The sequence below is a fragment of the Schistocerca gregaria genome, chromosome X (genome assembly GCF_023897955.1).
Source record: "Schistocerca gregaria isolate iqSchGreg1 chromosome X, iqSchGreg1.2, whole genome shotgun sequence".
In the NCBI taxonomy this organism is placed as follows: domain Eukaryota; kingdom Metazoa; phylum Arthropoda; class Insecta; order Orthoptera; family Acrididae; genus Schistocerca; species Schistocerca gregaria.
Window position 1 is genome coordinate 599,651,293 of NC_064931.1, and position 14,491 is coordinate 599,665,783.

Sequence of the window (14,491 nt, forward strand, 5' to 3'; positions counted from 1 at the left end):
GACCATTCATGCTGCCCATCTCTGTACATGTTCAAATTCCCTGTTAGTCCTATTTGCCCCGAGTCTCACACACTTTATCAATAATCTATAATGGGTTACATGAGTGATATGTAAGCAACCTCCTTTGTGGACTGACTGCATTGACCAAGTATTCTAGCAATTAATCAAATTCTACCACCTATGCATTGCACAATACTAACACCTCTTCCTTTTTCTGAACTCAACATCTCACTCATTATAGAGGGATGCTGACTCAGTTTTCCTGGATAGCAAAGTGGAATCTGTGGTACAGAAAATGGCCCAGAGATCACCAGTGTGTGTGTGAGTGTGAGTGTGTTTGTGTGTGTAGTGAGTGAAGGGTTGTGAAACAATGTGTGTATAGTGTGTGCAGTGACTCTAGTGAGATATGAGTAAACAGTATGGCATTACATTATTTAATAACTTATTTGTAAAAAAGTATTGCATACCAGGAGTAAATCTTATGATTGTCTGTAACTAGAAGTCTGTAAATGTATGTGTATACGAATTAGCTTATTTTTAAATTGGTCTAAACTTGTAAATACTTTGACATGTACTATATCCTTGTAAAAAGAGATCTACGCATGAATGAAGCTGCTGCTGCTACTGGTACTGCTACTGCTACTGCTGCTGCTACTACTACTACTACTACTACTACCACCACCACCACCACCACCACCACCACCACCACCACCGCCGCCGCCTCCCCTGCCACCACCACCACCACCACCACCACGACTGATCCTATGTGATAATTCCTTTTCATATGAGCTGATCGATTCCAACTTCAGCTCATTGATATTGAAGTCATAGGATACTACGGTTTTTTCGTTTTATGAATTGTTCAATATGATAATTTTGAACATTTAAAGCAAATTGCCAATCTTGACGCCACTTTGAAGTGTTATCAAGATCTCAGTAAGTTTTTAACGGCCACAGAATGTCGCTACTCTGTTTCGAATGAGTGAAACATCATTGTGGCACCAAACCCTGCGATCACTACTCACCGCGAGATGGAATCAAGCCCATGGTAGAGAAAGAACATGAACGGACCTGAAACGAATGGGGAATGATTCTAGCGATGACGTGGGCCGCAAATTGGGAACTCCACTGACATGCCACTTTAACAGAGTGCAGATAGTTATGGCCGAGGGCCTAGGTATGCCCATCACAGAACCGGTGAACGCTCAGATCTGTTCATGTGCTACTGTCTATAATGGTTAAAGTTGGTGAAAATACAAGCAGCTGACAAGATCTTGAACCTCCATGCCTTATCCGATAATGTGAAGGTCGGAGGGTCCCCCAATCTGTAACTCAGGATAGGCAGCAGCTTGTGGCTAATCTCTCAGCAGAGTACAATGCTGGTGCAGACTCAAGTGGTTCATAGCACACTGTTCGGTTTCTGTTGCTTAACACTGGGCCCTGCAACAGACGACCTGCACGTGTTCCTATGGTGAGCAAATACCACCAGTTACGTTTGCAGTGAACACATGATCATCGAGATTGGTCCGTGGATCAATACAAACAGCCGGCCAGTGTGGCCGAGCAGTTCTAGGCTCTTTAGCCTGGAACCGGGCGACAGCTACGGGCGCAGGTTCGAATCCTGCCTTGGGCATGGATGTGTATGATGTCCTTAGGTTAGTTAGGTTTAAGTAGTTCTAAATTCTAGGAGATTGATAACCTCAGAATTTAAGTCCCATAGTGCTCAGAGCCATTTGAACCATTTGTGTAACGCTGAATCCATAAGTGGACCAACATGCTGTTAAGCATGTGGTCACAATGTTTTGGCTCAGATATTCGGAGACTCACAACAGAGTAATGTTAATATTAACTACGCGATATTTGGCCTTCACAGAAGAGGCTGGACGCTAATATAGTCTGTATAATGTCCACATTATGACAAGTTATCTAGAGTGCTTATTATCTCCGTTTACCTTCATATGGCAGCAGTCCGACATGATAGTGTCATAATCTACATCTACATGGATACTCTGCGAATCACATTTAAGTGCCTGGCAGAGAGTTAATCGAACCACCTTCACAATTCTCTATTCTTCCAATCTCTTATAGCACACGGATAGAATGAACACCTATATCTTTCCGCACGAGCTCGGATTTCCCTTATTTTATCGTGGTGATCGTTCCTCCCTATGCAGGTCGGTGTCAACAAAATATTTTCGTATTCGGAGGAGAAAGTTGGTGATTGGAAAAACACCTTTCTTTTAATGATGTCCAGCCCAAATCCTGTATCATTTCTGTGACACTCTCCCCTATATTTCGCGATAAAACAAAACGCGCTGCCTTTCTTTGAACTTTTTCGATGTACTCCGTCAGTCCTATCTGGTAAGGATTCCACACCGCGCTGCAGTATTCTAAAAGACGACGGACAGGTATAGTGTAGGCAGTCTCCTTAGTAGGCCTGTTACATTTTCTAAGTGCCCTGCCAATAAAGCACAGTCTTTGGTTAGCCTTCCCCACAACGTTTTCTATGAGTTCCTTCCAGTTTAAGTTAATCGTAATTGTAATTCCTATGTATTTAGTAGAATTTACGGCTTTTAGATTAGACTGATTTATCGTGCAACCGAAGTTTGAGTTCCTTTTAGCACTCATGTGGATGACCTCACACTTTTCGGGTGACTTTATTAGACGATAAATGACAGCATCGTCTGCAAACAACCGAAGACGACTGCTCTCCCAAATAATGAGATGTTGTTAGTAATGTTGCAGTATGAATAACGATGGGATGCACAGAGTTACTGTCAGCATGGACTGAGAGAAGGGAAACGTCTGACGTGACCGAATATGCCATTTAGACTGAATAACTACCTTTCGTAGTGCAGGCATGCAGGAAAAGAGTCACTGAGGTTCTGGAAGGTACCTACAGGGATGTGGAGCCTTGCCAAATCCAGTGCTGTTGCCAGTTGCACTACGTTTCTCAGTTGAGGATCTAGAGTGTGAACAAAATGATCGAGGTGGTTCCACACATTCTCGATTGGGTTTAAATCTGGGGAGTACGGTGGCCAGGAGAGTACGGTAAACTCATCCTACTGCTCAATGAACCACCGACATACCCTGCTGAATGAGTGATGTGTTGCATTGTCCTGCTAATAGATGCCACAGTGCTGGGGAAAACATAGACTTCATGTAGGGGTGGATATAGTCCCCAAGTATAGATGCATACTTGAGTTGGGTCCATTATGCCTTCCAGACTGACGAGATCACCCAGGAAATGCCATGAAAACGTCCCCCAGACCATGACAGATCCTGCTTCTGCCTGGACCCTTCTCAAGATTGTTGCAAGGCCATAACACCAACGGCCGTCTGACCAAAGGAGCATAAAACGTGAATCATGCGAAAAGACCACCTTTCGCCACTCAGTGGATGTCCACTGGCGGTATTGGTGTGTGATGTTCGAATTCCAACCTTCATCGCCGATGAACAGTAGTCAGCAAGAGAGCACGAACCAAGCACCTGCTGCAGAAATCCATATGCAACAACGTTCACTGTTTGTAGCCCCCTTTGTTCATTTGGGCGGTCTATTAATCAACAGTTGCACATCTATTCGCCCATACACATCTCTGCAGCGTCGTTCATCTCCGTCATCTATGGCCCATGGTGCACAACAGTTGCCTCACCACTGGCTTTACATAACGCCATTTTTCCATGCTTAGTATACTTTAACAAACGCGGTATGTAATGAGTTTACAATGTTGGCCATTTCGGAAATGGTCCACCATTGGCCCGAAAGCCAATAAACATACTCTTTTGGACATCAGATAAATCACTCCATTTCCGCATTATGACAACGATTGCACTGTTGTCCAGTTCCCCGACATGCTTTGTTTACTCTTCACTCCTAGTGCTGCCACCTGGATATTCCACGTTGTTGTCAAAATAGCCGGCAGTCACAAGTGTCTGGACCGTGTATATTCTACCACCTTCCGACGAAAATGTAAACTGTGTTCAGATTTGTTACACATTCTGTCTCAATCCGTGCTACCTCAAGCTCTTTCCAGTTATTCCTTGTTATGGTATTTTATCTAAATGAAATTGACAATAATAATATTAATAAATAATAACTCATATGTCCTCATAAGATGTTTTAATATTATTTTGCCATGCTTGCACTAAGGTAATTGTACTTTTTTTCAAATCAACCAGTCTATTATTTTATGGTCAGCATTCCATTTTATGCAGGTATAACCTATTTTCTTCATTTCATGATGTTTTATATAGCACTTTATTTAAAAGAATGTATTAATTTTAGGCGGACAGCGTATGATATTTGGACTGACAATTGTTGGCCTTACTGAAAAAGCAGTATAACTGATTCAGTACTTGTTCATTTCCAGGTGAGATCCAGCGCCGTGGAATGGTGCTGCCATTCAGCGCGGACATCTACCGGCCCATGCTGGCTCGCCTAAGGGCCGAAGGTTTCCAGACCTTCGACAGGTCCACCATTCTCTGACCAGCTCCCTGCTGAGGTCACGTCACTCCTTCGTGCAAGAAACATAATTCACAGTCTGCATATTCTACCGTCGTTCTCAAGACTGGACTGACATACATTAACTTCGCTGGAAGCAAGATGAGGCATGGTCCTCAGTAAACATACCATCATGGATTACATGACGAATTACCACACCACCAAAATAAAGACTTCTTACTCAAATCTACAAGTGTATTAGAAGCATGGCGGTCTAGAAAATTAAAAATGCGCTGAAGCTTTGTTACAGTAGCATCTACCATGTATGTATTCAAATATGTGTCACAGGACCAATATTGCGCCACATATTTCACCTGAAACAGTGCTCTCAGTGTTTCACATTATTTCTTTGGTCCGTCCACGCTTTTTCAGTTTTAACCTCTCTCGAATTTAAATAAAGTGCACTGGCCAGCCACTATATTTTTTCTTGTAGTTATTTTTAATTTCTGTAATCAACACTCCGTTCCCTGTAGACCGACATTTAAATTAAAAACTTTACTTGTATTTCTTGGCTCTAGCTTTGTGAGATTATATCATAAGTACTGCTAAGTATGGGGAGGATAATATTTTGACAGCCGGAAATTATGCTTAAAACCAGAAGCAAACCTTCATTCTCAGGTGGTACTTTTCCAACTGATCCATAAGAGTACGCTTTGCAGGCCTACTCAAAACTTATACCTACCACTCATTCTCCTCTACTTCTTCGAAATGCCACAAAATTTCTGTCATAATGATGTGGTACTAGCATCTGTAAAATAGTGGATTAAGCTCAGGATTTAACTGCATCACAAGCTAGGGTTTGAAACTGAAACAAAATTATTATACCCTTAATGGAGTATAACATGCTTTAGTAATTTGTAACAAATTAAAACTGTATTTAAGGGAGCCTGTGCTCTGTCAAAGAAAAATAATTATGTGCAAGGGATCTGAAATATCCAGTCAACAACAGAAAGAAAATTACTCGATGATTAAAAATACAATGTAATTATTTTTTAAATATTTCATTTTCCATTTGTGTGCAGGGTTCGATAGTGCTTGTAGTTATTTGGCATATCCGTGTACAGCTCAACAGAGCTGTTTGTATTATTTCAGAATCCTATGAAGTCAAACACATACAGTTTCAACTATATTGCAGTTATGATGGGTGATCCTTCAACAGCTTGTTTCTGTAAATGTGTTCACATTGTTACATATCATAAAAGGTTGTTCGATTTTAATGAGGTTTTATTAATTACTGACAGACATAAGATAACTAAAAACTACATAGTTCCAACTACTAGTGACTTGTCTGTAGACAGATCAGTAGACACATACAAATTATAAAAATGGATGAGTAGTAGGGCAAAAGGGATGCAGCCCCCCTCTGCATTGTTGCAAAATTTTTCCAAGATGGCGGTCATAGATAGGGCAATGCTGCACTGATATCATGGTGGGAAATTTAAAATTTTGGCTGGAAAATAGGTAAGTGGGGCTACTTCCATTAACCTAGCTCCACCCCCTCACCCCTCATCCACACTAACTTTCCCACTCACCCTCCTGCCTCCCCTCCTCACCCCATCTGGAATTTGGTGATAAAATGACTATGTGCTGGGCTGCTGGATAGGATGGATGTAAGTCTTTATTTTTTATGCAATACACTATATTTTTTATTTAAACAATCTGAGTTGTCATTGATGTGTTCATCTTGAGGCCCAGAAGCTGACTGACCTAGTTCAAAACACCACCACCAGAGAGAACTGTTGGCTCTCACCCCTCCACCTCCTGTGACATAATCCAAGATGGCGGCCCGGGAAAAAGGGCGGGAAAGTCGCTCAGTCTCTGTCTAGCTCTGCACTGGGAGGATCTCAAGACAGTAAGCTAATATAACGTGCAAAAGGCATTGTTTAAACAATTGGTTTAAGAATATTGTTTATTTATTTCTGAAACTGCAATACATGGTAAAATTAATGCTGGTCTTTTAAACAATTTAGATGATATTAAACAATTGCAGTACTTTTTTTGTTCTGGTAATGAAAGGAACCATATAGTTGCTCTGTCACAGATCATGCTAAAGCCACTTTGTGTGCAATTGTGGAAAAATGACATCCATCCCATGTCTTTGAGCATGAGTTGCAAAGGGAGCTATTAAATCCAACTGAATATGACAGGGCACAATTCTCAATAATGATAGGTTAATTCTCAGACCTGTTGCGGCCACACACACACACACACACACACACACACACACACACACACACACACACACATACATATATATATATATATATATATATATATATATATATATATATATATATTACATAAAACTAAAAAAATTTAATCGACTAAGCAACAAGCCCAGAATACTACAGTTGATGGCCATAAGCTACCAGGTAAACCTGCTGCAGGTAAGACTGTTAAATGCCCAGAATGATTTTACCTTTTAATTATTAACACACATAGATAAAGGACTACAACATGATAATCGTTGAAGCAACAAGTTGCAGGTGGTACTGATAACAGTAGAAAGGCTCTTCTTTTGGCTTGCCGTTAAACAAATTGTGATTCAACGGTGCAATTTAATAACAACAGGAAATATCAGTGGCACTATGTCAAAAGGTAGTAATCTTGCCAACAGTATTTAATAATCACAGAGCGAAGACATATTTGGTTATAACAGTAACTTCAGCTGTACGCTCATTGAATACTCAACGTCGCTCTGTCAAAAGGCTCCTCTTGTTGCTTGCCATTATACAAATTGTGATTCAATTTTGCACATTAACAATTTAACGGTGAACACACACGCGCGACCACAGGCAGATTCAACCTGTCAAACGGTGAGCATCACTCTACTAGGAGGCAATCTCGCCAGTGCAACCTTGTGGGCAGCAAAATAAGTCTCAAACAACCGGCACATGCTAGCAACCAAGAATCTAGTCTGTGTGAGGCAGCTTTGAATGCCAATGGCCACAGCTTCACAGACCAATGGCCACAGTGTAAACCACCAAGTCCTCTTTAAGGGGGCGTACAATGAATAAGGAAAGAACAATCTCACCACAGGAAGCTGGGAACTCGATAATACAAATGGCAGAACATCATGTCTCCAGGCACATCGCCCCACTGCGCTTCTGGATGAGTTGCAAGACAAACCGCTACGAGGCATGGCTTGCCACCTCAAAACAGCTCACTGTATGATACAGTTCCGCTTGTGAAATGTGACCATCCACGCAGGCCACCTACCACCAACTGCCCGTATGCTAGTACGCCTTCTCTCTCCGAAAGCCATCAGTGATTGCATGCTAAGCACTGTGACCCCCTCTGGCACGTCACAAGAGGGGAAGGAGAGCACGGCCTAACCTCCTCCAAAGATGAAGTAGGGTAGGGGGGGGGGGGGGATATCAAAGGACAGCAGCATCACAGCTTAGGCTTTAATTTGACTAACATGCACCCAAATGAACCTATTGTTAGCATGGTTTCTAACCAGTAAGTTGACTACCCAGTCGCTTGTGGACCTGGCAAGGGACAATAAAACGGGGGGCTAACTTACCAACACTAGGTGCTCCCCTGGTCACATGGGCGTTAAAGTTACATACAAATATCCGATCCCCTATCTTTCTATGGACTGGGACCCTACCACGACTATAGCGCTGAGGTTGCCGGAGGTGTGCTCGCATAGTATTGCGCCTAGCATTCTCACAATTGCGCTTAACTTGATGCAGATCCAAATTTGCTGGAAACACGTCTTCGATATTCCACAGACTGGTTAGGGTAGTATTAATTGGATAAGCAAGCATGAGGGCGGGGAGGGGGGGGGGGGGCCTGGTCGTGAAGGAAGCCACATGCTGAGCAGTGTTAAAAGCTAGATTGAGCCACGGCAATGACGAATCCCACTTGTTCTGTGCATTGCCATGATAAATAATTAAGGCTGCCTTTAGATTCCCGTTAACACTATCAGAAAATTCTGTGTGCATTGTCGCTAACCAGAGTCTTGGCGGCGGGGGGGGGGGGGGGGGGGGGGGGGGGGCAAAAGCAGTGAAAACTTAAGTAAGATGATTAATGGTGCTACGTGTCGTAATCTCCCTGCCAGTGAGGAACCATGTGAAGTGGCTAAAGGCATCCACCCAGTTTCCCGATTTTACAGGCCTCACATTGCCTAACTAATCGATGGACATTCTTATACATCGCGGGCCAGGTGACATTCTGGCACATTTTGGCGAACGTTTTGGCCACCCCTAAATGTCCGCCTAGGAGTACCGTATGAAAATGCTTAAAAGTGGGTTGAACAAGGCTGTGGGGCAAGCAAATCCTATCCTGATTGGACCTGCTGAACCACCGACATAGGACTCCCCTGTGTAAGGTATAACCATGGACCTCCTCCCCGAGGTTAACAACTAGTTTAGACATTTGCAACGAGAATAGCATTCTGACACGCGTCCTTTTTAAGATCTTCCCCTTTCTCCTCAAACATGTGACTCAGCGCATCGGCGACCTGGTTCTCGGTTCCTTTAATGTGGTGAACCTCAAAAGGAAAGGCTAATATGTGTACCGCCCACCTAGCAATACGCCAGATTTTTCTGGGCCTGGCTAATACCCAGGTGAATGTCGTGTTATCCGTCTCGAGGTCGATCTCCCTATGGTCGAAATAGAATTTAAACTTCTCAAGGGCGAACAAAGCAGCGAGTGCTTCACTTTCGTACACAGAGTACTTCACTTCGACCTCGGACAGACACCTAGAGGCAAAGGCAACAGGGCATCGATCCCTTTCCATTTGCTTCAGGAGGACAGCAGCAATGCCGGTGCTTGACGTGTCAATCTGGTCAATGAATCAGTGATTGAAGTCAGGGATGGCTAAGACTGTGGGGGGGGGGGGGGGTGGGGGGGGGGGAGGGCAATTTTCAGGGTGTCAAAGGTGGCTTGTTGGCTTTATCCCCAAACAAAGCTCACCCGTTTCTTATGAAGTTGTTAAGTGGGACAGGAAGCTGACCGAAATTCGGCACAAACTTCCTGAAATAGTTGGCCATCCCAATGAAACTTGTGACGCCCTTCTTATTGGTGGGCGGAGGGAAATTTCTAAGACTAGTGGTCCGCTCCTGATCGATGCGGATTCTGTCATGAGAAACCAAATGCCTGAGGAAGGAAATTTGTTCTCTGGCCAAGGCGATCTTGGACGGTTTAACCGTCAGACCATCACCCTGCAATCTCTCCAGAACAGATTCAAAATTATTTAAATTTTCATCAAAGATCTTACTGTAGATGACTACACCATCAAAATAATTATAAAGGAATTCAAACTTGATATCACCAAATACACTGTCCAACAGGCGAGAGTGAACAGCGGCTCCAGTCGACAATCCGACAATCCGAATGGGACTCGGTTAAATTCAAAAAGATTCCAGTCAGTACAAATGCGTTATCCTTTTTTGATTCTTCTGCCAATGGAATCTGATGGTATGCCTGATTCAAATTGAGGATGGTAAAATACCTAGCGCCGACCAACCAGGTGAAGCAGAAGGAAGAAGAACGTACTCCAGAACCACCTTCTGGTTAAGTTGCCGGTAGTCGACAACAGGCCGGTTATCTCGTCCCTGACCCTTCGGGACTAAGAACATTGGGGAAGCGTAAGGTGAGGTAGATGGTCTGCTAATTCCATCACGCAACATAGCGTTGACCTTCTGGCGTAGGATCCGCATTTTAGGAGGGGACAACCGATAGGGGGCTTGGCGCATCAGGACATCACAACCAAGCGAATTCTATACTCTGTCCTATCGGTTACTCCCAAAGTGTCGGTAAGAAGGTCAGGATACAGTTGGAGCTTGGGGTCTCTGGAGGTGACTGAGCTGAAACTCTGGTGTAACCTCGTTGACCAGCAAGGGACGCCGCTGACTAATGTCACAGGAACAAAACCCTATTTTCTGGTCACGGCAAAATTTGAAGAAAAAGATCCTGCGGTTGACGTCAAGGATACGCCCGGTGTGCTGAGTAAAATCGCAGCCACAACATGGTAATGGGAAGTTTTCTCACCAAGAGTAGCTGTACCGGCCAGGAAAATCCCGCCACAGACAAATTGACCCGTACCTCTCCCGCCAAAGGCAGCCTCTGTCCGTTAACTGTTCGACACCTCTGAAAACTATGAGATGGGGATGGCAACTTACAGGTCCTACGAAATTCAAGGTACCAGTGCAGATCGAGCAGGGACACAGCGCTCCTGGAGTCAAGGGAGTCAAGGAGGCCACAAACGGGCTCCTGATTGAGTAGAACACAGAGAAAGGAAAGTTTCGTGGAATTAGTTGTTTCGACAAGAGCACAGCCTTTCAGTAACCTAGAACGATAGACCCCTCTGTTTCCTCTTGTGTCGTCGATATCTTTTGGCCCAACGCTGCTCAGGGCAACTCCTGATGTGATGGGTGTCAGATCCATACCTGAAACAACTCTGGTCAGTTAACGACTGATGAGGCAATTCTGGTAGCTCACACGAAAATTCAGGTGCCCTGGTCGCAGATCTACTAAGGCCTCTCTACTCATCAGCAACCCTAAGGGCCTCTATAGAGGTAGTCAACTCAAATAACTGGGAGTAGGTAGTAGGCTTCCCTTGATCGATCCTCAGGTCTCATCCCCTGCAGAATAACCTCCACACTTCGCTGTTCAGCAAACTCCATACATAAGGCGCATTCAGCAGTGCAAACGCGGTCGATATGCTGTACTAACGCTTCAGATGGTCCCTGAACGCGCCAATAATACTGGCGCTTCAATTCGTTGCAGGCACGAAGTGAAAGCTTAGATGTAATAATAGTCAGTTGGACGTAGGCGAGGGTAGGTCGTTCTCACAGTATTTTTTATCTTGAAGTAGGAGTGGGAGTGGGAGGGCTAGGCCAAATTCCAGGGAATCGAGCAATACAGGCTCCGCTAGAGATAGCGAGTGACGCCCCTCAGAATAAGCAACGTACAGAATCACAGTTGGATGCGGAACATCGGAGAGCAATGTCAGCCCTGCAAATGATCATAAATACAGACGTTTCTTGCCTCCCCAAAAGGCGAAAGAATGTATATAAAAGGATATACCAAAATTATGATCGCTGTCCAATCAAACCAACAACTGGGGAACAATTATCAATAATGATAGGTTAATTCTCAGACCTGCTGCGAGCATATATATATGCTTGGTTGATTACATATCAGTAACACCTGCTACTTGTTCCTTCAACCACTATCTTGTTGTAGTCCTTTCTCTATGTCTGTTAATATTTAAATGTAAAATAATTCTGGGCATTAACAGTCTTACCCGAAGTAGGTTTACCTCGTAGCTTATGGCTTGTTGCTTGATTATTTATATATATATATATAACATCGTTCTTATGAGTATAACTACGTAGATGTTCATTCGAATATCCTTTCACTGTACGAGAATTCCGAAAGCCGCAATGAATCAGTGTGTAGACAAATGATGATGTCGATACAAAAAGATAGGATTCATTTAATTACACTGCAACGTCTGATGAGTTTTTCTACTCGAAATATTTTTAATTACTCAGTTTTAAGGTTTGTTTATAGGTAACAAACTCTCGTAAGCAATTTACCAAAAATTACAAACGTTCGTAACTGTAGACTTGAACGGAAGTGGCAGGAATGGCATTGAGCATATCAGAAACAAAAACAGAAATAAGATAAAGTGAAAATTTAATTATTTGGAGCTGTATATCAACGATTTCAGCACTGATTTTTCTCTGTTTGATACTTTTGGAAACCGCATACTTTTAATAGTAGTATCATTTTCTAGAATTCTCCCAATAAAGTAATAACTGGTTTTTTAGATATTTTAATCAGTAGGCAATGCTGCATCTTGATATCAATTTCTCCCCCCTTTTTCTCAAAATGTCACGAGAATAAATACTTTGTAACATTAATTAACCAACAACAGAGGGATTAAACGATGGTCTTTCTCAGGTGCGATAGCCTGTAATCAAATTTCATGACCTTCATATTAAAGTGACAATCTTTTGATACATATTAAGCACTTATCGCAACTGAATATAACTTGGTAAAGACCAAAAGAAATAAGCTGAAATTTTTTCGCTTTACTTGAAAGAGTGAAGCAGCTATTATTAGTATTAAAATTATTTTTGTGACATTTATCCTGTCCCAACCTGATGACGCGGTTCACGTTTAGTTCCTACACACCTGTATGTAGTGGTCAGAGTTTGACTGCATAGTGTACCAGTTTTTAGCTATTGCGAGATTACCAACAATGTTACAAAGCAGCGCGAGGAATTTTCTATGTTCCTTGAGCAGAAACTCTTTTCACGTACGAAAAACGCACAGTTAGTAGAATAGAATTTCTCATCCGCAGGCAGTTTACAAGGACATCACACGAATTTGACGGCGGGACTTATATAATTAAACAATCTTGTTAGTCACTATTAAAAACATTTTTGTTTATGTTGATGCTGTTTACGAGTATGCTGCTGGATTTCATCGTCCTGACGACGGACATTTCAACATTCCAACTGGCCTCCATCTTCAGATAAGATTACATGTGCAAAATCACGCCGGAACTGAGGTAACATCAGATATGGGGCTTCTTTATACCCCAGGAACAGACCACTTCGTGTGCACGAGAAGCGGAAGGGCTGCCTTCTGCAAAGCGAAGAATTGCAGTACAGCTGGCGGTATAAACTAACAAAAGTAATGAAACGCAAATTAAGATGCATCCGGTCGCAAACTAGACCGTTGTTGTTTTATATCTAATAAAATAGGATTCCACATCTGGCTGAAAGGAAAATCTCTATTAATACTATTATCGGATAATCGTATTGAGATGGATTCCCTTAGTACACAATTCTACTACGGGAAGGTGGCGCAGTAATTTGCGTCTCTTTAAACCATATATTATGCCCGTTATTGAGACAATGTTCAGGACGGCAGATATTTCAGGCTGAAGCAAACGTGGTGACACTGATGTTCCACACATCAGTCATGAACCGTTCTAATAGTTTGTCAAATATAAGCCTTTCAGCAAAGACGGGAAATTTCGTATACTCCAGTCTTCCTCGATCCCAAATCATCTTTAAGAGATCCAAGAAGGGCTCTAGTTTTGGCCGCAATCAAAGTGACACTTTTAATACAGTATACGATTTTAAAAGTCAGAACCATAATTTGGATATTGTTAATACGTGGCTCTTCGAAGTAAAGCAAAAAATTTGCAACTAATTTCTTGTGGTATTTAGACATTTTATATTACACCGGGAAAATCTACGTAATCACAATTTTGTTTATACCTAATGTTTGTTTGATACTGTGGTGCTGATGTACGCACGTACCGGATGTAGCCGAAAACACACCGCTCTGGCTTTAGGCAAGGGCGTCCCGGTTTGCCTGCGGTGACTGCGTGTATACCAAATGTCTGCGTTGGCGAGCTGAGGCCACATGGGGCGTGGCCGTTCAGGCACGGAGCGCTAGCACAGAGCACGATAGTTCATGAGCAGCAATATACACCAGTGCAAAAACACAACTAAAACGTCCTGACAGACGTACCTGAAAAGCATGCACACTGGCACACGTGACTAGGATGTTATAAGAAAAAGATTGTTGGGTCAGTCTAAAATAGGATTACTATCAAAAAACGAGAAATTTACGGCGCCACACCTGGCTGCAATAAAGGTACTCTTACAAATAAAGAAATAAAATTGAGCTCGTACCTGATATGTAACAGTACACGAAGTGGCTTAACAGTTTAGTCTGAGTCTTAAAACCATACTGGACTGAAATTATAATATACGTTTCTATTCAGCGACATGGCACGCCAACAGACGTGTTGCTGTTGTGATCTTGTCCTAAGATCGGTTTGGTGCTTGATAGTCTATCCTGTGGATCGGTTTGATGCATAATAGCCTTTCCTGTGCACGACTCGTCACCTCAGCATTACTACTGCAACCTACATCCATTTGAAACTGCTAACTGTAAACGGATCTTGGTCTCCTTGTACAATTTCAATCAAACCCCCCCTCCTCCTCTACC

General features: G+C 42.8%; 1 protein-coding gene across 2 annotated transcripts in view; it reads left to right on the top strand.

Moving 5' to 3' along the window:
* The window catches only part of LOC126298160 (alpha-aminoadipic semialdehyde synthase, mitochondrial), a 237,990-nt gene extending 233,069 nt beyond the window's left edge, over positions 1–4,921 (top strand). For both annotated transcript variants that reach the window (XM_049989470.1, XM_049989469.1), the window contains one exon: positions 4,371–4,921. In XM_049989470.1, coding sequence (XP_049845427.1) covers positions 4,371–4,486 — 116 coding nt within the window. In that variant the 3' untranslated portion in view covers positions 4,487–4,921. The remainder of the gene's footprint in view (positions 1–4,370) is intronic.
* Positions 4,922–14,491: the final 9,570 nt, after the last annotated feature.